The sequence below is a fragment of the Nycticebus coucang genome, chromosome 10, assembly GCF_027406575.1.
Source record: "Nycticebus coucang isolate mNycCou1 chromosome 10, mNycCou1.pri, whole genome shotgun sequence".
Lineage (NCBI taxonomy): Eukaryota > Metazoa > Chordata > Mammalia > Primates > Lorisidae > Nycticebus > Nycticebus coucang.
In genome coordinates, this window is record NC_069789.1 from 99,633,852 (window position 1) to 99,657,873 (window position 24,022).

General features: G+C 47.4%; 3 protein-coding genes across 3 annotated transcripts; 1 reads left to right on the top strand and 2 right to left on the bottom strand.

Annotated features, from left to right (window-relative positions):
- The first annotated feature begins 481 nt into the window (after positions 1 to 481).
- Positions 482 to 2,123, top strand: APOA2 (apolipoprotein A2). The gene is made up of 4 exons (XM_053608232.1): positions 482 to 573; positions 735 to 822; positions 1,363 to 1,495; positions 1,891 to 2,123. Exons 2-4 carry the CDS (start codon positions 771 to 773, stop codon positions 2,006 to 2,008), a joined length of 303 nt encoding a protein of 100 aa, XP_053464207.1. The 5' UTR covers positions 482 to 573; positions 735 to 770; the 3' UTR covers positions 2,009 to 2,123.
- On the bottom strand, positions 2,027 to 8,974 carry FCER1G (Fc epsilon receptor Ig). The gene is made up of 5 exons (XM_053608233.1): positions 8,598 to 8,974; positions 5,421 to 5,512; positions 5,223 to 5,258; positions 4,774 to 4,794; positions 2,027 to 4,627 (listed from the first exon to the last, which is right to left on the bottom strand). Exons 1-5 carry the CDS (start codon positions 8,644 to 8,646, stop codon positions 4,565 to 4,567), a joined length of 261 nt encoding a protein of 86 aa, XP_053464208.1. The 5' UTR covers positions 8,647 to 8,974; the 3' UTR covers positions 2,027 to 4,564.
- Positions 8,975 to 9,217: 243 nt separating this feature from the next.
- On the bottom strand, positions 9,218 to 22,517 carry NDUFS2 (NADH:ubiquinone oxidoreductase core subunit S2). The gene is made up of 14 exons (XM_053608172.1): positions 22,183 to 22,517; positions 21,388 to 21,494; positions 16,547 to 16,737; positions 12,873 to 12,993; positions 12,572 to 12,684; positions 12,242 to 12,316; positions 12,018 to 12,095; positions 11,789 to 11,874; positions 11,466 to 11,585; positions 10,768 to 10,897; positions 10,112 to 10,207; positions 9,846 to 9,929; positions 9,656 to 9,713; positions 9,218 to 9,465 (listed from the first exon to the last, which is right to left on the bottom strand). Exons 1-14 carry the CDS (start codon positions 22,275 to 22,277, stop codon positions 9,428 to 9,430), a joined length of 1,392 nt encoding a protein of 463 aa, XP_053464147.1. The 5' UTR covers positions 22,278 to 22,517; the 3' UTR covers positions 9,218 to 9,427.
- Between the last annotated feature and the right edge of the window lie 1,505 nt (positions 22,518 to 24,022).

A 24,022-nucleotide genomic window follows, 5' to 3' on the forward strand; every position in this document is an offset into this window, starting at 1 on the left:
TTCTATCTCATTACACATTAACTCAAAGCAGGATAGAGTCAATCACTCCTGCCCCCTGACCTTCACTTTCATTCCCCTAACCCCCATTTCCCTCACTGCTACCTCTGATTTCAACTTCTTTCTCCTTTCTTCTGTACCCCAATACCTCCTTGCCAAGTTGTAGGATTGGGGATATGAAATCTACCCATAATGGGATAAAGATACCAAGAACTGAGAATTTTGTATATCAGAGAAATAATTAGGAATCCTGCTTCCCACTGCATTCAAATCCAAGGACTACTTGCCCCAGATCCCAATAGAATGGATCCCTAATAGACCTGTTTGGCTATTAAGTATATCAGTTTGGCTCCCACAAAGACCTGTACTACCTGCCTCTCACCCCAAGGCAGAGCTCCCCTGTGCTTGTCCTCTCCTCCCCCATTCCTCCAATTTGTTTATTCCAACATGGCCCCTGCTCTACTAGGCCGACCCACAGTCCCTGTCACCTGACGGGGTGGGTAAACAGATAGGTATATAGCTTCTACCTCTCCAGGCAGGCCAGGAACAGACACCAAGGACAGAGACACTGACTAGGTAAGATAAGGGAGTAAGAGGTGTGGGCAGCATCCAAATAGGACTAGACTTTAATTGTGGGAAGGGAGGGAACCAAGTTGGAGTAGGCACCTAGGTAGGAAGATCCTGGGGGAGGGGCCGGAGCCCATTTGGCTTCAGTGTCTCCTCCCTACCCCCATCAGCTTTGATCCTAGGCCACCTTCCTTACTGTCACCATTATGAAGCTGCTTGCAATGACTGTGCTGCTCCTTACCATCTATAGCCTTGAAGGTGGGTGAGATATGGAGAGAGGGGCCAAAAAGGGGAAGGTGCAGAGGGTCATAGCTACCCATCTATTTGTTCCTATGCCCAAATCTGGCAATCTGAGGGCTCAAAAAGAAGATAATGTCTGGCGGCGCCTGTGGCTCAGTCGGTAAGGTGCCGGCCCCATATACTGAGGGTGGAGGGTTCAAACCCGGCCCCGGCTGAACTGCAACCAAAAAATAGCTGGGTGTTGTGGTGGGCACCTGTAGTCCCAGCTACTCGTGGGGAGAATCGCTTAAGCCCAGGAGTTGGAGGTTGCTGTGAGCTGTGTGATGCCATGGCACTCTACCCGAGGGGCAAAAAGTGACACTCTGTCTCTACAAAAAAAAAAAAAAAAGAAGATAATGTCCTCTCTAAAGCACAAAAAATCCATCCAAAGATCTAGTTGGATATCTTTTTAGGGAAGGGGCTGAGAGCTAGGGTGGGTTACTGCCAGAGGAGTGACCAAAGGCCAGGATTCGTTGCTGTGGAATGAGCTGAAAAGAGTGTGTGTTTGCACGCATGCAGGAGCTTTGGTTCGGAGACAGGCAGAAGAGTCAAGTCTGCAGAGCCTGTTCTCTCAGTACTTCCAGACCATGGCTGATTATGGCAAGGACCTGGTGGAGAAGGTTAAGACCCTAGAGCTTCAGACCCAAGCTGAGTAAGTCTCAGGGAAAAGAGTTCAGGGGCTGTGAGACTGTGGAGGGAAAGAAGGAAAGACAGAAGCCCCACACAACACTGAACTCAGAGGCAAAGGTTAGAGGATTAGGCTTACATTGGAGAGAAAAATGTCTTTATCACCCAAAGATCCCATACACCTCTTGGACAGATAGGAACAGTGGGTGGGAACTGGGCCTTGAAACTCAAGTCTCTGGGGTCTGTTCCTGTGTCCATGGAGGACTCACCTCTCCTACCCAGGGGCTTTGCCATCCCAGGATGGAGTAGGCACTATAGTTCGGGAATCTGGGTCAGTCTGCTCTGACATCCCACCACCACCAAGGTCCCTGCCAGTGCCTAGGGTCTCTCATACTGACCTCTAATTCTTCACCTATCCAGAGCTTACTTTACAAAGTCAAAGGAGCAGCTGACACCCCTGGTCAAGAAGGCTGGAACTGATCTAATTAACTTCTTCAGCTATTTCCTGGACTTGGGAACACAATCTTCTGCCCAGTGAGTTGTCCAGACCATTGTCTTCTGGCCCCAGATGGCCTCTATAACACCCACTGTCCAGGCCTAAAGCCCCTCCCTCTGTTTGCCCCGTTTGCTACAATAAATGCTGCAGGAGTCAAGCTGTGAGCCTATCATGTCTGGGGGTACTGCAAAAAGCAAGGGAGTGGGGGAGGAGTAGGTGGAAGGAAAAAGAGAAATGTGCTTCTAAAAGGAGAGAGATTTGGGTGTGGAGAGGTGGAGAAAGCAATGAAGAGACAAATGATGGAAATGACAGGGAGGGGGTGCCGCGATTCTTTTCCAAACCCAAGGAATCTCCTGTAGGCCTGGGAATGGCTCTGAAGTGGAGCACTAAAGAGCCTTTGCATGGAATGTGGAACTGTGAAAGTAATGGAGGATTCATAAACAGAGTCCCTAGGAAATGAGGGTGCCCCTCAGAATTTCCTCTTAATCATTCTACGAAAAGGAGAAAGCTTAAAAAAAAAAAGAAACCAGAAGTGTCACCCAAGACCCTCTCTTCCTTCTGAGCTAAGACAAAATTGTTTCACCCCATCCCATAATAAAAGGAAAGGCCTCAGTTCACTCTTCTTCCCCCAAGTGCTCTGACTCCTACATTCCAAACCTCTCACCTGGATACTGTCTGGGGAAGACTCATTCCCAGCCCCTCTCCCCCCACTATCCAGGTGTTCACAGAACCAGCCTGGCAGACATCTTTGAGCCTGAACTAATAGCCATGGCAGACATTCAAAGGCCTGACAGGTATCCAAATTGGTAGACATGTAAGACTAGAAAAACTGGGTGCTGTGATACCTAGATTAAATCAAAATGGAATAAAAACCAGGCTAGGTTGATGGGGACAGATCACAATACCATAATGTAGGGCAAGGGAAAATGGGGCATTTTCCAGTCAAAGTTTATCCCTTCTTTATCTTTGAAAGAGTTACTTCCCTAAACCAGGCACAGTGGCATATGACTGTGATCCCAGCTACTTGGGAAGCTGAGATGGGAGAATTGCTTGATCCCAGAAGTTTGAGACCAGCCTGGGCAAAATAGTGAGATTTTGCCCATCTCAAAGAGAGTAACTTCCCTACTCTGGTTCATTCCTTGTATCTCATCTGAAATCACGTTTCCCCTCAGATACTGGAGATAGCTTCAATTTCTTCTATATATTGATCAGCCTCCTTCTGGCCTTCTAGAGTCTCACCATTCCTGATTACTCATCTCCCCTTCTCTTTCTTAATATCTGTTTTTTTTTTTTCTTTTCTTTTTTTTTCTTTTTGTGGTTTATGGCCAGGGCTGGGTTTGAACCCGCCACCTCCAGGCATATGGGACTGGTGCCCTACTCCTTGAGCCACAGGTGCCACCCTGTTTTTTTTTTTCTTATGTGGCAAAACATGCAGGGACAAAGAGATCTCAGTTGGTCACTTGCAAGGTGAGAAGTTAATTAACTTCAAAGAGCATGGATTTCTTTGAGGGATTAGTAAGGGGATCAAATGGTACAACAACCTGGAAAACACTTTGAAAAGTATAAGCCACTATGCAGTATAAAGTATTGCCCACCATAAGGGGCTTCCAGGGCAAGCTTGGGGACTCTAGACCCACTCTGAAAGGACTGCGGGGCAGAGGTAGCACTGACAGCATGTAGTGAGGTTTAAATAATTCCAGGCACAGCTTCCTGGCAGCTTTGGAAACAAGACACCCACTGAGAGGGGGATTCCTTCACCACCACCCATCCACTAGGGGGAGGTGACCTCCCGTCTGGACTTGTTACCCCATGCCCTACCCACCACTAACCCTATCTGGCTTTCTAAGGTCTCTCTTGCCCCAGAACCTACTGAAAACTCACTGTTCCCATAACACCTGCCATTTGGAGCTACACATGGCCCTGGTCATACCATCCTTTTTGCATTTTTGGCTTTTCAGCTAATTCCATGTGCATGTACTGAATTGGTACTGTCTAGATTGACAATTATTTGGAGCTGGACAGCCAACTGCCAGACACAGAACACCATGCTGGCTATAGAAGCCATTTCTGAGGTTCTAATGTCTCGGGATGTACCTAGACTCCCCTTACGTTACTCCTTGCTTCAGGTCCAGCCCAGCGCACCTAAGCGTCAGAGGTCTCATCCCTCCTCCAGACACAGTCAGCAAAATAGCCTCGAAGTCCATTAGACAGTGAATTCTGTGAGGTCAGGAAGAAAACTGTATTCCGCCTAGTGCTTGGCAGCGGTTGAATAAATAAAGTAAGTGAATAAATGGAGTCCAGTCTGTGGCAGCTTTATTGAGAGCCCTCCCTTCTAGCTATCTAGTGGGAGTCAGGGATGAGGAAGAGAAGAAGAGTAGGACAAGGAAGTGAGACTAGAATATAAACATCCATAAATAGCATCTGAGCATTAGTCTCTGACGGGAAGGAGGAACTAGTGGCATATATTAACTGGGGCATGGAATCATTATGGGTAGGGTCAGCTGGCATTGATGGCATGGAGTCATATGTGATGTCTGCCACAAGGACTAGGAGGAGAACTAGAAGCTGAAGGAGGATGTGACCACATCTGTTCTAAAGCTACTGTGGCGGTTTCTCGTGCTTCAGAGTCTCATAAGTCTCCTGGTTCCGGGTGCTCAGGCCCTGGAGGTGACAATCAAAGGATGATCAGGAGCTTGAGCCCATTTCAGGCCCCATCCCACCTTCACAGATCCCACCTCTTCCAAAGGTCATTCAAAATCCCACCCTCTTCTGCTGACTTCCTGGTTGAGGGAAGCAGGTTCACTTACCGTGTAAACACCATCTGATTTCTGCAGAGATGAAACAGGTAAGGCGTTAGACACCCACACCTCCTTCAGGCCCCTCAGCATCTCCTCACCCAAGGAGGTATCAAGCTGGGGGTAGCTAGCCACCTTGGGCTAAAAGGCACTCACAAGGATGCTCTGGGACATGAATACACATTTGCCACTTGGCTACAAACACGTGTGTATACAACACACAACACACAGTCTCTCATGCCCTCAATGTCACCTTATGCTTGATTTTTCCATCACCCACTGAATAGTTTACTTGTGGCTTGGCTAGGTGACAGAGTGGGTGGGGTGAGGTGGAGGGTCCCCTGAGGTGAGCACCTGAGAGGCATGCCCTCCCAGAGGCCAGGCCTCGAACCCAGGCTAAAGCCCTAAGAGGGCTGAGAGTCTGTAAAAGTGTCAACACCCAGGAGTGGAAGGGCCCATACCTCATAGCTGGCTATCGCCGCCTTTCGCATTTGTATCTGGAGTGGGAGAAATGTTAGCAGTAAAGGGGAAGTTAATGGCCCATCCCCCTTCTCACCAAATTTTGTGGGGGATCCCCTTTTATTTCCTTTCCTCCAATCCATGCTGCTGCCACCCTCCCACTTCCTCTCCCAGCCCTCACACCGCCTGTCTGGCCTTACCTTCAGTCGGCAGTAGAGCAGGGTAAGGACGATACCGTACAAGAATAGGATGGCATCCAGGATATAGCAGAGCTGAGGTTCGCCCAAAGCCGCTGAGGGGACAGAGGGTGGCCACGGGGTCAGGGGATCAGGGAGGATCTGGTGCTTAGCGGAGAGAAGGGAAGGGGTTCTGGGAGGCAGTACAGGGCTCTAAGAGAAGAAATTCTGGGGCGGTGCCTGTGGCTCAGTGAGTAGGGTGCCAGCCCCATATGCCGAGGGTGGCGGGTTCAAGCCCAGCCCCGGCCAAACTGCAACAAAAAAATAGCCGGGCGTTGTGGCGGGCGCCTGTAGTCGCAGCTGCTCGGGAGGCTGAGGCAAGAGAATCGCTTAAGCCCAGGAGTTGGAGGTTGCTGTGAGCCGTGTGATGCCACGGCACTCTACCCGAGGGCAGTAAAGTGAGACTCTGTCTCTACAAAAAAAAAAAAAAGAAATTCTGAACTCTTTCTCCCTGAACTCCTTATTCTCTTACCTCTCTTTTCTCCCCCACCCTAGGGTAGGGTAGGATAGGAAGTGTGAAGGATTCCACTGGGATGGGACTATCGTGATGGACTAAAAGTTGAGGACTTTCTCCTCAGCCCCCAACTTTTCTTTCTTTTTTTTTTGCAGGTTTTTTGGCCAGGTTTGAACCGCCACCTCTGGTATATGGGGCCCGTGCCCTACTCCTTTGAGCCACAGGCACTGCCCTCCCCCACCCAAACTTTTCTTTTTAGCACTGTGGGTTCCCTCAGGCACCATTGAGCACTTCATTTGTCTCAAGGGGGCCCACCTGAGTCCACTGGGCTGAGACCAAAACCTCAGCCCAAAGGGGGAGGGGCAAGGACAGGCAGTGGCAAATTTCAGTGAAGAAACCACAGAAATGTCTCTACTAAGTCCTATGACCTGTGGCTGAGGGCTGGACAGGAAGGATGTGAGCTGGGGAAGGGAGGGAAGACAATTACTCTATCATTGGTCATCTCCTCGCCTCAGCTTCATTGCTTTCTGTCCCATTACAAGACACTTAAATAGCTAAAAACAACAACAACAAAGTGTCCATTTTCCTAGGTCTTATAGATACCAGTGGCTCTGCACACAAAGCTAGGGAATGGCCACAGGCTGTATGGATTCCGTCTCCCATTACTCTGCATGTTACTCACTCTGAGTCTGTGAGAGAAGTTTTGTGCAAGTCAAAAAATCAGGCCAGGTGCACTTTAGGAGCCTAAGGCCAGAGGATCACCTGAGACCATCCTGAGCAACAGTGCGACCACGTCTCTATAAAAAATAAAAAAATTAGCCAGGCACAGTGGCTCACGCCTGTAATCCCAGCACTTGGGAGACGGAGGCGGTGGATCACCTGAGCTCAGGAGTTCGAGACCAGCCAAAGCAAGAACAAGACCCCATCTCTAAAAAATAGCTGGGTGTTGTGGCAGGTGACTGTAGTCCCAGCTACTTGGGAGGCTAAGGTAAAGGAATCACTTAAGCCCAAAAGTTTGAGGTTGCTGTGAGCTGTGACGCCATAGCACTCTACCGAGGATGACATAGTAAGACTCTGTCTAAATAAATAAATAAATACATAAATTCATAAATTAGCTGGGCATTGTGGCAGGTGCCTGTAGTCCCAATTATTCAGGAGGCTGAGGCAGAAGGACCATTTGAGCCTAGGAGTTTGAGGTTGCTGTGAACTATGACTCTACTTTAGCCAGGGTGACAGAGCAAGACTCTGCCAAAAAAAAAAAAAAAAAAATCACATAGAGTCTGTAGTCCAGAGATTGCTCCTGGCCCCTATCGTTAGGACCGACAGGATACATGTACATTGGTACATGTACACTGGTCAAGTACTGACATTGGTAAAGTGCTTTTCCTTCTACAACACTCTTTTACACACATGCTATTGCATAAATCTTAAAACTGCCCTATGAGGGAAACATCATCTTCGCCACCATTTTATGTATGATGAAACCAAGGCTCAGAAAAGCTAAGTAACTCACTGGGGCCATAGAGTTTAAGTGACACAGCTTAAATCAAATCCAGGCTTTCTGCTTCCAAAGCCTGTGTTTTTATTCCTCAGTGGCCCTGCTCGGTCCTCATGTCATAGCAATTGACCAACTTAACCCTTCCCCCACCTTCTCAGCTGGGCTGGCGGAACCGGGCCGCAGCCATTCTCTTCCATGTACTCCAGTTTCCCTGAAGTTTACTAACCTCCTTCTCCCCGAAACCCAGCTGCGACCAACTCTCTTCAAAACACACACACAGATACCCTTCCAGCATAGACAACCTGAAGTGAATAAAAAATGCTAGTTCCGGCTCGGCACCCATAGCACAGTGGTTATGGCACCAGCCACATTCACCGAGGGTGGTAGGCTCAGACCCGGCCCAGGCCAGCTAAACAATGACAACTGCAACCAAAAAATAGCTGGGCATTGTGGTGCACTTGTAGTCCCAGCTGCTTGGGAAGCTGAGGCAAGAGAATCGCTTAAGCCCAAGAGTTTGAGGTTGCTGTGAGCTGTGACACCATAGCACTCTACCGAGGGCAACATAATGAGACTCTTGTCTCAAAAGAAAAGAAACGAAATGCTAGCTCTTAAGAGTGACCGGCGCCTTAGAGCTGCTGGGATCTTCCCACTTCTGTCTGTATTTCTCAACTGAGGCTCAGGTCTTTAGAACTGGGCAACTCACACTGCCCACTCCCATGTCAACTATTTGACAGCGTACATTAGCAATGACCCACAGAAACAGCAATCACGCCTGTTTATCTTGACTACCCCATCCTTACTCCCAAGCACAAGGGCAGATCTTTGCCTTCCTAAAGGGGACTTTATAAGCAACTGCACATTGGCTCCTAGTGGACAAGATTACAAGCACCCACAAAATGCTGATCATGGCAACTGGAGCTTGTCCTCAGCCCAGCTCTTCATGCCATACAGCCATCTCCTTCCCCTGCCAAACTCTTCCTATCAATCCTGAAAAGTGAATAAGACAGGAAAGTGACAAGGAAGAAGCTAGACTCTAGTGCCCTGGGTGTGGGCTGGATAGGACCTTCCGCAGGGTCTGTTTCTGTCTCAGCCCTATGTCCACCTGCCACTGTCAGCTTCCTCTGACTGTCCCTCACTTGGCCCTTTTCGCTCTGGAGCCGGCTCACTCTCCTTCAGTAAACCCTCTCACCTGTTTGTTCAACCAACAGGAGTAAGAGCAAGACCACTGCTGGAATCATCTTGGGCCGGGGATCAGGCGCTCCGGCAGAGCTGCGCAGTTGTGCTCAGCGAGTTCCCTGACCACAGAGTTCCCCCCTTCCTGCCACGCCTTCCCCCACGCTTTGGCCCCTTCCCCTTCCTGCAATAGACACCAGGCGGATCCCGGAAGGGCCAACTAGGGGAGCTGGAAGATCTGGGCCTATAAGCCTCAGCCCTTCAATGGCCAAGCCCTAACCTGCAGAATGAAGAGACTCTCATGCTTGGGAAAGGCTGTGTACATCACTGTTTTTTTGCTTTATCCCATTTAGAAATACATCTGTGACTAACTGCCCCTTGAATTTCCCTTTGATGCTGCTACAGTCTTTCCCTCTCACCTGGAACTTCATTTGAGCTGTCTACCAATTTGTGTGGGCACTGAGAAGGTCTGGGAGGGGGAAACGGATGGGAAAAGAAAAAATGGAGAATGAAGAAGGGGGAAGAACATGAGTCACAGAAGGCAGCAGAGATGAGCAGCAACAGCTGCTGGGCCCACTCTTAAGTTTCCCAATAAAGTGAAGGATAAGATACTGAGAAAAACATATCAGAAGGTTGGGCCTAGGGGCCACAAGATGGCTAATTTATTGTAATTTCTCCTTTTCTGGTACATGCACAGAAAGCTCAACAGCTAAGTGTACATAAACATGTACACACACACACACACACACACACACACACATATATAAGCTCAGCCCCATATCCAATGAGGGACAGGCTCCACAGAAGAGGCTGAGAGGCAAAGGAGATCAAATGCTGTTTCTCTGCTCATCGATCTACTTCTCCGAACACAATATCTTGAGTACCTATGAGGTCAGAGATGGAGAAAAAAAGTGGTATTACCAAAGGCACAGAACTTGTTACTCAGGTGATTGAGGGCTTGGGTCTGTGCCCATAGCCTATAATTGCTGAACAGGAAGTGGTCAGTTCCCATCCCCACTGGGAGTCCCAAACCCCCTTGTCTAGGACACAGCTACTATACAATAGGCCTCGTACCTATGATGGCAACAACATCTGCCAACATGTGTCCCTTAGACATCTTGTCCAAACCGGCCTGAGGAGATTAAGATAGCGAGAATGTTAGGTAAGATTTCTTGGGTGAGAAGAGTTTATAAAAATCTCAACCAAGGTCAATAAATTACTGTATTAATTTACTGGTGTTAGATTTATTGGTATGGGCTCTTACCAGGTGGGCAAAACCAGGTGCCTTGATCTTGCATCGATAAGGGCGGCTACTGCCATCAGATACCAGGTATACCCCAAACTCTCCCTGTCCAAGGAAGAAGGTTAGGTGACTCTACTAATAGGAAGAACATTTTTCTCTACCAACAAAACCTAACCCCTCTATTCATGCCCTCCTGTCCTCTCTCTCACTGATGAATGAGAATTTTGTTAAACATCTCTCCAGTTACTTACTCCATATATGGTCTTTTCCTCCCCTCCTCTCCTCACCTTAGGAGCCTCGATGGCAGTATATGTGGCTCCTGGAGGAACTTGGTAGCCCTCAGTATACAGCTTAAAGTGATGAATCAGAGACTCCATGGAAGTCTAAAGAAAGAAAAGAAAGAACATCAATAAATAAAATTGAAACTCTGTCTCCTACTTCTCCCAGTACAGAAAATAATCTCAACCTTCAGGGATACTAAACCTACAGTAAGCAGAGAGGATACAAAATAAAAGAGGAGAATTATGGGAGGTCAAGAATCTTACACAGGGAATTCTTTGAAAAAGGAAAACTAAGGCCGCATCCGTAGCTTAGTGGGTAGGGTGCCGGCCACATACACCTGGGCTGGCGGGTTCAAACCCAGCCAGGCCAGCTAAAACAACAGTGACAACTGACAACTACAAAAAAAAAAAAAAGAATAGGTAGGCCTTGTCATGGACACCTCCCAGCTACTTGGGAGGCCTAGGCAAGAGAATTGTTTAAGCCCAAGAGTTTGAGGTTGCTGTCAGCTATGATGGCACGCACTCTACCCAGGATGACAGCTTGAGACTCTGTCTCAAAAAAAAAAAAAAGGAAAACTGAAAAGTAGTATTTAATTCAAGAATACTCCTCCCTAGCTACTAGCCCCTTTCTAATCCCCACTTCCCCTCTCCCTGTGGCCAACCTTCATCTCTGCTCGCTTGGGTGGGGACACTTTGGCATCATCAACCTTGATCTCTCCAGGAGGCATCTTGTTTAGACACTGTACAATGATTCGAAGGGACTGGCGCATCTCCTCCACCCGGCACAGGTACCTAAAATAGACAAGACAGACTCAGATGAAGGGAACAGTCAGAAGGACAGATAAGAGACTGAGAAGGATGCCCTATGGCTGACCTAAACAGAGTTAGAGTCCTCCCCAAACTCTCTCCTTAATTTTTCAGACAATGGCCTGTAATATTTCCCTCTTTTTTTTTTTTTTTGAGACAGAGTCTATGTCACCCTCCATAGACTGCCGTTGCATCACAGCTCATAGCAACCTCAAACTCTTTTTTTGGGGGGGCTTAAGCAATACTACAGCCTCTGCCTCCCAAGTAGCTGGCGTTGTGGTGGGTACCTGCAGTCCCAGCTACTAGGGAAGCTAAGGCAAGAGAATCGCTTGAGCCTGAGAGTTTGAGGTTGCTGTGAGCTGTGATGCTACAGCACTCTACCGACAAAATGAGACTCTGTCTCAGAAGAAAGTGTTTTGAAAAGCAACCTAGTTAAACACACACAGGGGCTCCCTTAGAACTTGGAAAGTGGGATAAAGATGAAAGTGGCAAAGACAAAAGTGAGGAAGGAGAACCCGGCTGGATGGTGAGCTGGGAAAAGACTAGGTCTTACCTATCATAGCAATCCCCTCGAGAACCAATAGGAACATCAAACTCGACCTGGTCATAAACATCATAGGGCTGGGTCTTCCGCAGGTCCCACTGGATGCCTGAGCCCCGGAGCATCACCCCACTGGCGAGAATATAATGGGAATAAGGGTCACTCTCCACAAACCAAATAAGAAGGCACATTCCTCCTCTGTCTCCCCTTTTTCTCCCACACCCGCAGGGCATGGCTAGGAGAGTACCAAACATTCTCAAAAGCTAAGACATTACACTGGAACTACCCGCCACTCCCACCCCCATCCCTAAGGAGAGAAACTACATTCCTCCCACCTAAAACCATAGTTAAGTGCATCTTCTGCTGTTACAACCCCAATGTCAACTGTCCGATTTCGCCAGATCCTATTGTTGGTCAGCATCTATGAATCAAGAAAACAGCTATGTTAATATTTGCCATAACACTCTTTAAATACTCCTGTGTTTCTTTACAACTGGGGACTAAAACCCCACAAGGCCTTCTTGGGGGGAAAAGAGAAATTTTTCCAGTTGACTCTTATCTTACCTCCTCCAGCTCATCTATCCGAAGAGAGAAGTTCTTAGAAAACTGATAAATGTCATCCATAAGCCCAAGAGGTAGGTCCTAGAAACCAAACGGAGTTCAGCACACCCAGCTCAGCACCCCTCCCCCAGGGCTACAGGGTTAATCAATTGGCCAGCACTGCCCCCCAGTGGCCACAGAGGAAACAGGCCTAGGCTGGAGGTTCAGGAAGCCTGGGACCCACTTACCTGGTGCACTCCTCCTGGCCGGACATATGCAGCATGCATTCGGGCTCCAGACACTCTCTCATAGAACTCAAACATCTTGATAGGACACACTGGGAATCAGTGACAAAGTCCCAGACCCCAGGTCCAGCAACACAATAGTTCCCTCCTTTGCCTTCTTATGCCCAACCAACCCCTCATAACAGAGTACCTATGAATATAACCCGTTACATACATGTACTTAATCTCCCTAAGTGTGCTCACACTCTCCCTTTTTAATCATTTGTCTCCTCATACCCTCTCTACTTCCTGTATACTTCCTCCCCTACTCCCATTCTTTTGTCCCTCTCATACCTTCTCCCTTTCTTCAAACAGCCAGAAGAAAGGAGTCATGGCTCCAATGTCCAGGGCATGTGTGGTCACAGCCATGATGTGATTCAAAAGTCGTGTGATTTCTCCAAACAACACTGTGAAGAGGTACAGACAAGGAGAATAAAAGGACAGAGAAGCCGAGGGTCCAGGCCAACAGGGCAGTCTGGGCAGAGCCTGGGGTCTGAGTATAAAGCTTGGGTTTAATGCTTCTAAGATGGGGGAAGGGTGGGGAAAGCATTGTGCCCTGCTCCCAGTGGGCCATGGGAAGAAGGGCTGGGCATACCTCGGATCCACTGTGCCCGGGGAGGAGGCCGGATGTTTAGCAACTTTTCCACAGCCAGTGAATAGGCCTGTTCATTACACATCATGGACACGTAGTCCAGCCTATCAAAGTATGGAAGGGCCTGGGAAGAGGGAGAAATCTGGGTCACATCTCACAGGCCCAGGAGCCTACAGTCTGGCTGCTGGAAGCCTCGCTCTCAGTGGGCATCCCAAGTTGGTGCTGCATAAGCCTTTTTAGGCAGGATGAAATATCCCAATAACCGCTGAAATGTGGGTAAATGTTTAAAAACTCAATCCCTAAAGTAGGGGGGAGGACACTCACTTGACATATTTACCGATTATCAAGGTAAAATACTCCCACTATGGCCAATTTTAAGCTACTACCAATATTATATAAACAGGTTGATGCTTATATTCCCAGCACTTTGAGAAGCCAAGGCAGTAGGATCACTTAAGGGCAAAAGTTCAATACCACCCTAGACAACAAAGCAAGACCCTGTCTCTGGCTTGGTGCCCGTAGCTCAGTGGTTAGGGTGTCGGCCACATAAACCGGGGCAGGTGGGTTTGAACCCAGCACGGGCCTGCTAAACAAAAATGAAACTGCAACCAAAAAATATCTGGGCGTTGTGGCAGGTGCCTGTAGTCCCAGCTACTTGCAAGGGAGGCTGAGGCAAGAGAATTACTTAAGCCCAAGAGTTGGAGGATGCTGTGACCTGTGATGCCACGGCACTCAGTATCGAGGGTAACATAGTGAAACTACGTCTCAAAAAAAAAGGACCCTGTCTCTACCAAAAATTAAAAAAATAAGCTGGGTTGGTGATGAGCCTACAGTCCTAACTACTCAAGAAGCTGAGGCAGGAAAGTCACTTGAGCCCAGAAATTCAAGGTTACAGATAGATATGATTCTAACACTGTACTACAGCCTAGGTGACAAAGCAAGACCTCTGTATCTCTGAAAAAAAAATTATACAACTGAATACAGCATTGGGATGAGCAGCACAGTATTTGCATTATACAGATATGATAAAAGTAAATACCTCAAGGGCATAGCACAGTATTTAATAAAATGTAGTAATAGAAGGAAGTGATGAGTTTTGGTATTTCTTGCCTTTGTTTTCAATATATATTAAGTCATAAGCTCATATAGTTTAATTTTTAATAATGGCTATGTTCAACAACTGGCTCATAAAATTCTTGAAAATTCAGCAATTGAGCTCTTATAAGCCAGTATGAGCTGCCTTTGTCTTCTGGTCATTGCATTGTCTTCTGGTCAAGTGACACCTCCGTCCAAGAAGAGTGCTTCAGACTTCTAAGTCCCCCTTTTCTCTTGAACTGCATACTAAAAGGGAAAGGTTATCAGTCTTAAGAGTATCTGGGAATGGGGCAGTGCCTGTGGCTCAGTGGGTAGGGTGCCAGCCCCATATACCGAGGGTGGCAGGTTCAAAGCCGGCCTTGGCCAAACTGCAACAACAAAAATAGCCAGGCGTTGTGGTGGGCGCCTATAGTCCCAGTTACTCAGGAGGCTGAGGCAAGAGAATCACTTAAGCCCAGGAGTTTGAGGTTGCTGTGAGCTGTGTGACGCCACAGCACTCTACCAAGGGTGATAAAGTGAGACTCTGTCTCTATTTAAAAAAAAAAAAAAGTATCTGGGAATGAAGGCCAGTCTCAGTGGCTCACGCCTATAATCATAGCACTCTGGAAGGCTGAGGCAGAAGGATTGCTTGAGATCAGGAGTTCAAGACCAGCCTGAGCAAGAGTGAGAACTGGTCTCTATTAAAAATAGAAAAACCAGGCTCGTCGCCTGTGGCTCAAGCCACAAAGGCGCCAGCCACATATACCTGAGCTGGTGGGTTTGAATCCAGCCTGGGCCCACCAAAAACAACAATGATGGCTGCAACCAAAAAATAGCTGGGCGTTGTGGCGGGCACCTGTAGTCCCAGCTACTTGGGAGGCAGAGGCAAGAGAATCGCTTAAGCCCCCAGGAGTTGGAGGTTGCTGTGAGCTGTGATGCTACGGCACTCTACCCAAGGTGACAGCTTGAGGCTCTGTCTCAAAAAAAAAAAAAAAAAGAAAAAGAAAAATAGAGAAACCAGTTGGGTGCAGTGGCTCACACCTGTAATCTCAGCATTCTGGGAGGCCAAGGCAGGTGGACTGCCTGAGGTCATGAGTTCAAGACCAGCCTAGGCAAGAGCAAGACCTCCTCTCTAAAAAATAGCTGAGCATTGTAGAGGGAAACTGTAGTCCCAACTATTTGGGAGGGTGAGGCAAGAGGATTACTCAAGCCCAGGAGTTTGAGGTTGCTGTGAGCTATGACACCACGACAATCTACTGAGGGCAAGAAAGAAAAACTGTCTCAAAAAAAAAGGGCAGCAAGTGTGGCTCAGTAGGTAGGGCACCGGCCCCATATACCGAAGGTGGTGGTTCAAACTCGGTCCCAGCCAAACTGCAACAAAAAATAGCCTGGTGTTGGTGGCAGATGCTGTCCCAGCTACTCAGGAGGTTGAGGCAAGAGAATCACCTGGACCCAGGAGTTGAAGGTTGCTGTGAGCTGTGACACCACAGCCTCTACGGAGGGCAATAAAGTGACTCTGTCTCTACAAAAAAAAAGAACTAGTCGAGTGTTGCTGAGGGCATTGTGGTGGGCTCCTGTAATCTTAGCTACTTGGAGGCTGAGGCAGGAGTATCATTTGATCCCAGTTTGCTGTGAGCTATGATGCCACAACACTCTAGCCTGGGCAACAGAGAGAGATTCTGTCTCAAAAAAAAAAAAAAGAAAGAAAGAAGAATATCTGGGAATGAGCCATTTAAAGAAGAGAAAGCACCAGGTAGAAATTCTCCTCCACAATGCCAAGAAAGCTAAGCCCTTGCTGCCTGCTGAACCAGCTTCAGCTTCCAGGAAGAAGGCGGAGCTAAGATACTCCTCTTTGGGACAGCCTGTTCTTGTCTTGATGTCGATGTCATTGTGACGCAGGATATGTTACATGAGTTAACCCATGGACTCTGGGACCCAAAACCATCATTTCCTGGACTTTCTAGGGGAATCACATTCTAGTCACTGTTCACTCCAACACTGGGCTGGGTCTAAATCCGAACCTACAATACTTTGTTATTAAGAACTTTCTTTATGACAGTATAAAAAAATTTCAGATTCCTATACCAGATCCAACTCCTTCAAATCTATCCCTATCACTTGGGTCACACAGTTCTAAAAACAACAACTCTGTCACAAATCCCCTCTTGGTCACTCTGAGTCACTGAGTGTTTTAAAAACAAACCTAGACAGCTGGAAGATATAAGAATTGGCTGTTGATCCAGGAGAGCTGACGTCTCTTCTTTCCCTGTCCCTAGGGACATAGGCTTTGACGCACTAGTATAAGAGCAGGGAAACTGAGGCACTAGAGTTATTGTAAAGGGGCTAGCCAAAAGTCAGCCAAAGAAAAGCTGGGAATATAGCTCTAGCTCCAAAGCATCGATGTTAAATAAACTAAATCCAAATGACTCAATCATCTCCTGCCACCTCCCTCCATTCTCTCATCTAAGACTGTCCTATTAAACTCAATGAGATAGATACTTCTCTCAACACCCTCCTCCCAAGGTTTCAAAGGCAACAAAATCCCAGGTTAAAACCTCCCCAAATTCTGTCAAAAGGCTCCTGTTCAGCCCCTGCCCCCACACCTGCAGATAGGTCTTGTATTCAATGAGCTTCTCAGTGCCTCGGTGCAGGAGCCCGATGTGAGGGTCACACTTCCGCACCATCTCCCCACTCAATTCCATCACTAGCCGCAGGACTCCATGGGCTGCTGGGTGCTGGGGCCCAAAGTTCAGGGTCAGGTTCGACACCATTTTGTCCTTTGGAGGGTCCACATCTGGGAAGTGGCAAATAATTTAGAACCAAATGGTAATTCCCTTGGGAACCCCCAAGAGAAAGTAAGGAGTTAACTCTTCCCTGTAGATCCTACATCTTATCCTTCTATACCTTAATTCCCTAATTGCCAACATAACCAGGAATAGGAATATTAGATGGGGGAAAAGGGAAGATCTAAACTTTCTGATGAGAGGAACCATGAATCTCTGTCTGCGTCTCAGAACACATTTTCTTTCTTTTTTTCTTTTGTAGAGACAGAGTCTCACTTTATGGCCCTCGGTAGAGTGCCGTGGCCTCACACAGCTCACAGCAACCTCCAACTCCTGGGCTTAAGCGATTCTCTTGCCTCAGCCTCCCAAGTAGCTGGGACTACAGGCGCCCGCCACAACGCCCGGCTACAGAACACATTTTCAATAATAACAATATGGGGTGTAGTGTTGCTTGTCTATAATCCCAGCTACTTGGGAGGTTGAAGTAGGAGGATCACCGGAGCCCAAAAGTTTGTAGGCTGTGCAATGCTGACTGGGTGTCTGCACTAAGTGTGACATTAATATGGTGATCTCTTGGGAGCTGGGGACCACCAGGTTGCCTTATAAGTGAAGGTTGTTGGGTGGTGCCTGTGGCTCAACGGAGTAGGGCACTGGCCCCATATGCTGGAGGTGGCGGGTTCAAACCCAGCTTCTGCCAAAAAAAAAATGAAGGTTGGAAATGGAGCAGGTCAAAACTGCTGTGCTGATCAGTAGTGGTATCACACCTGTGAATAGCCACTGCACTCCAGCATGGGCAAGACAGTAAGACACTGTCTCAATAAATAAATTAATGAATAAGCAAATATGTAAATGAAATAATAATAGATATTTATATACCCTTATTATTTGTCAAGCATTACTGTTAAGCACGTTTACTTATTTTCACAGATTTACTTCTTATAACCTCCACATGGGTAATTCTCATCTTATTGTAGAAGTTTTAATGATTTCTCCAGGATCTTTCTCCAAAGCTAGTAAGTGGCAGATCCAAGACATAAATTCAATCTGTTAAGCTCCAGGGTCCATACACTCTTTAACTACTATGATGATGTACTGCTCTCCAAACATAGGTGATGAATGGTCAACCAGTCAGGAAACAAATACTTAATGCTTACTTCTACTAAATGACAGTTTATTTATTTTATTTAATTTTTTGAGACAGAGTCTCACTATGTCGCCCTTGGTAGAGTGCTGTAGTATCACAGCTCACAGCAACCGCCAACTCTTGGGCATAAGCAATTCTCTTGCCTCAGCTTCCCAAGTAGCTGGGACTACAGGTGCCTGCCATAACTCCCGGCTATTTGTTGTTGTTGTTATAGTTGTCATTGTTATTTAGCAGGCCCAGGCAGGGTTTGAACCCACCAGCCTGTGTATGTGGCCAGCGCCCTAAACACTGAGTGTGGGCGCCGAGCCCAAATGACAGTTTTTACCCTTAAGAAGCTTTAACTTTTGTGAGGCTGAAGTGGGTGGATTACTTGAGCTCAGGAGTTTGAGACCAACCTGAGCAAAAGCGAGACCCCCATCTCTACTAAAAATAGAAAAACTAGCCAGGTATTGTGATAGTCATCTGTAGTCCCAGCTAATCCGGAGACTGAGGCAAGTGAATCACTCAAGCCCAAAAGTTTAAGGGTGCTCTGAGCTAGGATGCCACAGCACTCTACCCAGGGCACAGAATGAAACTGTCTCAAAATAAATAAATAAAATCAACTCAAAAAAAAAAAAAGAAAGCTTACACTTTAACTGGGGAAATAAGTACCTGTAAAAACTTGGTAACACAAGTCAATTTATAAGTTACCAAGTAAGTGGTTTAGCCACATGTATTTAAAGGCAGAAAAGAATACTAAAGACTTCACATAGGTAGGATCTGAGCTGGTTCTCAAATATAGGAAGGGATTTAGATAGTTATAGAGAAGAGACATTCTAGGCTATAAAATCAATACTGGACAAATCAGCCAGCAACGATGGCTCACACCTGTAATCCTAGCACTCTGGGAGGCCCAGGCAGGTGGACACCTTGAGCTCACAGGTTCAAGACCAGCATGAGTCCAGCAAGACCCCACCTCTAAAAATAGCCAAACGTTGTGGCGGGCACCTGTAATCCCAGCTACTAGGAGGCTGAGGCAAGAGAACTGCTTGAGCCCAAGAGTTTGAGGTTGCTGTGAGCTGTGACACCAGGGCACTCTACCCAGGGCTACAAAGTGAGACTCTGTCTCTAAAAAATAAAAACAAAATACTGGACAAATCTTAGAAACAGGGAAGTAAATATCTGTGTAACTCTTACTAGGACTTCCCAAGAGGCAGAAGATTAGTGTTGGGAGGCAATAGGTGACAGTGGTTCAATTATCAGTATATATCATTAATACCACTTAAGGAGGAAGTACGTGTGCCAGGTACTACATGTTACTACCACCTCATTTCATCCTTACAATGAAACAGGTACTTTATTCATATGGATAAATGGAGTCGAGATTTTTCAAATAAAATTCTTCACCGTAGATTAGAGTCAGACAGACCTGAATATAAACTTACCTGTGTGGTTTTTTTTTTTTTTTTTTGAGACAGTCTCACTATGTCATCCTTGGTAGAGTGCCATGGCATCACAACTCACAGCAACCTCAAACTCTTGGGCTTACGTGATTCTCTTGCCTCAGCCTCCCATGTAGCTGGGACTATAGGCATCAGCCACAACTCCTGGCTATTTTTTTTTGTTGTAGTTGTCATTGTTGTTTTAGCAGGCCCGGGCTGGGTTCGAACCCGCCAGCCCTGGTGTATGTGGCCAGCGCCCCAACCACTGTGCTATAGGTGATGAGTCTGTTGTTGCAGTTGTCATTGTTGTTAGCTGGCCTAGGCTGGGTTTGAGCCTACCACCCTCATGGCATGTGGCTGGCACCATAACCACTATGCTATGGGCAATGAGCCTGTTTGGCTTTTTTTTTTTCTTGAGACAGAGCTTTAGTCTGTCACTCTGGGTAGAGTACCGTAGCATCACAGCTCACAGCAACCTACAGCTTAAGCAATACTTCTGCCTCAGCCTCCCAAGCAGCTGGGACTACAGGCGCCTGCCACAATGCCCAGCTATTTTTTGGTTGTAGTTGTCACTGTTGTTTGGCAGGTCAGGGCTAGATTAGAACCCACCAGCTCTGGTGTATGTGGCTGGCACTTTAGCTGCTTGAGCTACCGGCACCAAGCCAAGCCTATTTGTTTTTTGAGACAGAGTTTCACTCTGTTGCCCAGGTTAGAGTGCCATGGCATCATAACTCACAGCAACCTCAAACTCCTGGGTGGTTCAAGCAATCCTCTTGCCTCAGCCTCCCCAGTAGCCTATATAGTTGGGACTATAGGCTGAGCCACCATGCTCAGCTAATTGTTTCCTTTTTTTTTTAGAGATGGAGTCTCATTCTTGCTCAGGCTAGTCTCAAACTCCTGAGTTCAAGTGATCCTCTCACCTCAGCCTTCTAGAGTGCTAGGATTACAGGTGTGAGCCACCAAACTTGGCCCTACCTGTGTGTTCTTGATTAAGTTTTAATCTCCCTAGACCATACTTTTCTCATAATTAGGATAATACTCCCACAGAATTGTTGTAAGGATTAAGTGAAATAATGCATAAAAAAATGCTTAGCAAATGGTAAGCATTCAACTATTGTTACTTTTTGAAAGGTAATTAAAAGTGTCTCTGAAGGTTTTTTAGCATCGTAAAACGAAGTTTGAGGAAGATGAAGGTGACGACATTGTGTAAGACAGCTGGAAATGGAATAAGATTAGCGGTAGAAACCCCCAAATAACCCAGACTCCTGAAATAATCAAGGTCTAATACAAGAGAAGTCTGAATAAGAGGGATGGCAATGAAATTAAAAGGGAAAAATGACCAGATATGAAACACTATGAAAGAATCTACATGGTTTGGTGACTTCTTGGATACAGACATTAAGGGCAAGAGAGAGAGAAGAGCCAACAATGACTAAAAAGGATGTCACTGATCAAAATCAAAGTCAGCCAGGTGCAGTGGCTCAGGCCTATAATCCCAGGACTCTAGGAGGCCAAGGTGGGTGGATTGCTTGAGCTCACGAGCTCAAAAGCAGCTTAAGCAAAAAGAAAGACCCCCTTCTCTACTAAAAAGGGAAAAACTGAGGCAAGAGGATCGCTTGAGCCCAAGAGTTGGAGATTGTTGTCAGCTATGATGCCACGGCACTCTGGGTAACAACTTGAGACTCTGTCTCAAAATAAATAAATAAATAAATAAATAAAATAAAATAAATCAAAAAGTCAAAAGGTAGAGCTACTTTTGATGGGGGAAAAATGGTTTGTATTTAGTTAGGCTTCATTTGGGTCCAATGGGAAAGCTATCTTGTCTGTAGAGGGAGATAGAAATGTACTGATCAGGGAAAATGAGACCTCTGGATACTGACTGGGACTTATTCTTTTTCTACTGGAATGTCCTTCTTTTCCTGCTTAGCCTGACAATACTTGTTATTATCACTATTACTGTGTCTGTTGAATTGCATAGTGAAAGAAGCAAACAGGGTAGGAGTTAAAACTTGCCTAAGACAGAGAGCTCAAGAGCACTTAGAAATCACCTTGGGACAGGGTGGGTGAGAGTTGGGACAGCAACTCTGGGCACTCACCATTCCAAGGTGGAGGCTTCCAGTGAGCGGTTTCCTTAGATGGGTACATGACAGCTCCCCCAAACTGTTGTGCCCATTCCACATCTGGCTGCCACTGTCGAGCACCTCTGGGGAGTTAAAGACAGATCCTAGACCAAGGCCTGAACACTGCTTGGTTCCTCTGTTGCTATTCCCTCTCACGTGGGCCCAGAGAAAAATATCCTAGATTCTTCAATGCCAAGGCACTGGCACAGAGTTTGTATAGTTTTGGTAAAATAAGCTGGAACTCTGTAAGCTTCATTCCTAGTAAGGACTTATTTCTCCAGTCGCTTCACCCATCCTCCTAGGCATGCAAGGCTGGAGATCCTTGCTCCTTCATATTTTCATCATATTCATATTCCAAGTAAATATGAACGTGAGATAAGTGTTTAATCAAGGTCAACCTAAGACTAAGAAGTGAGAGACAGAGACAAACAGAAACAGACAGGGGGAGAAACGGTATTCTGGTGCCTTGGCCGAAGTCTTGCTCGGGTAATACGGCAGAGGTGCATTCAAATCACTTAAGTTGAGGGGCAGGGTCTCCCACTTCGCTGATTTCACCTCTGGCAGAAAGAGCTAAAAACCCTCTTTCCTTCCACAGCCAGAGTGGGCGCCACTGCATCCTGGAGCCCGAGAAATCAGGCCTGAGTGAGAGAAGTCACAGGCCTGGGTCATTCTTTCCTGGGGGATAAGGGGTTACAGGGCCCGCGGATTGTCCCCAAACTTGAGAAACCCTAGCTTTGAGGAAAGCGCGTCGAGAGGTGCCCTCGGTCTCACCTGCTGGGCTGAATCTGCAGTCGGAACTCAGCCCTGGGCAGCAGCACCTGGGCCGCTACGCCCCGGAGCCTGCACAGGGCGCTGAGCGCCGCCATCTTACCCCGGCTGCAGACTGCGGGAAGGAGAACCGGGCGGAAATTACTCCTGTGCGCCTCCGTGTGGGCTTCTCGCCTATTAACACAACGAAGACGCCCTGTTGGAAGCTGGCGGGGTTATCAAACGTGAGCCTGGCAACATCCGGGTTTTCTGCCTTGCCTTCACTTGCGCTTAGATAACGGTGAATACCGTCATCTTTTTTGAGGGCGGCTCCTCCTACTACTCCTGGCGGTATTTTCTGGGAGTGAGCAAGGAAAGATGTTGCCACACCACTCCTGCCAGAGGCAACAACGTACTTCTAGGCGCTCTTTCGCTGAGCCTGCCTGGGTGTACCTTGGAAACTCGCGCAGGGGTTCTTTCCCCACTCATTTCCGCCTTGGCTGCCCTCCTGTGGTAATGCAGCTCTCCGATTGTATCTGAGCTCTGCCCTTCTGGAGTAACCCCAGGCTTCGCTAATTCTCTTCCCTTCCCTGAATCCAAAAGATCTGGAGCCTGGAAAGCCAGCTAATTTCCAGATGTCTTGAATTGGGATAGGGAAAAAGGAGCCGAAATGAGGCTGGGAGGGTCTGAGAGTTCCCGCCAAACCAAAACAAAAAAGAGTAGGACGCCAAGGCCACCAGCATTGGTGGTGCAGAGGAAGTTGCCAGAGTCCGTCGAAGCCACCTCATCCCAGATGGGGGAGGAGAGGCTCTCTGTGGGTGACCCTGATATCCGTTAGGCTTCCTGGACCTACAGAATCACAGACCGGGAAGCGCCCTTGGAAATTCCTCACATCCCACTTCCGTCCTGCGTCAATCTCTTATTGCTCCCATCTTTCTGACCCTGCTACCACAGCCCTTACCATAGTAGCCAGCAGCATGGAAATGTAGTAGCCCCAGAAGTTGGATCCCAATTCCGTATGGACAAAGAGTTTTCTAGTATTGGAGGCTAGTTCCTGTTCTCTCCCTCTGCTTTCAAGCACACAGCTCCAGCTGGGCCAACCACCCATAGAATTTGTCCAACTCTCCCTCCACACCCCCATCCTGGAAAGAAGCCTGTCCCAGATCTCCCCTAGACAGGGTCCTTGGGATGCAGCCCACCAGCAGCGCAGCAAGGCTGAGCAGACAGACCATGGGAGTGGCAGAGACGGGGAATTCTTAGCTACAGAGAAAGAGGGGGAAAGCCAGACTTCTAGCCTGGGAATTGACCTAATGGGAACAGTACCAAAGGGTGGGGCCAGAACCCTGGCTGTGGGAACTGACCAGGACTTGGGGTAGACTACGCAAGCCCCACACAGCCAGGCTAGAGGTTTGGTCCCCCTACCCTCCTCATTCTCCATTCTTTCCCTGGGCCTTCTCTCTTATATTTTTTAAAGATTTATTAGATACATATATTACACATTATTCTTTATACACTAGATATGTAAAAGAAAATAGGCATCTCAGCCCCTTAAACAATCCTATGCCCTGTTATTTTAGCACATTCTCCTTGTATAGTCGAAACACAGCAAATGTGGTGGTGGTGGTGGGGGTGGTAAAGACTGCATTTATTTGCTTTGATCAGCCTGGGAAAAGTCAGTATAGACTGGGCTGCTTGGCCCTGGCGGCAGCTTGAGCTGGGACTAGGGTGGGGGCTCTTGGGGAGCTGCCTAGGACACTGCTGCTTTTGTGCCTTCTCCCTGCTGCCAACACCCCCCCCACACACACTGCTGCTGCCACTCTAAAGCCCTTTGTCTTTCACTGCTTAGTCACCCCCTTTGTCCTCA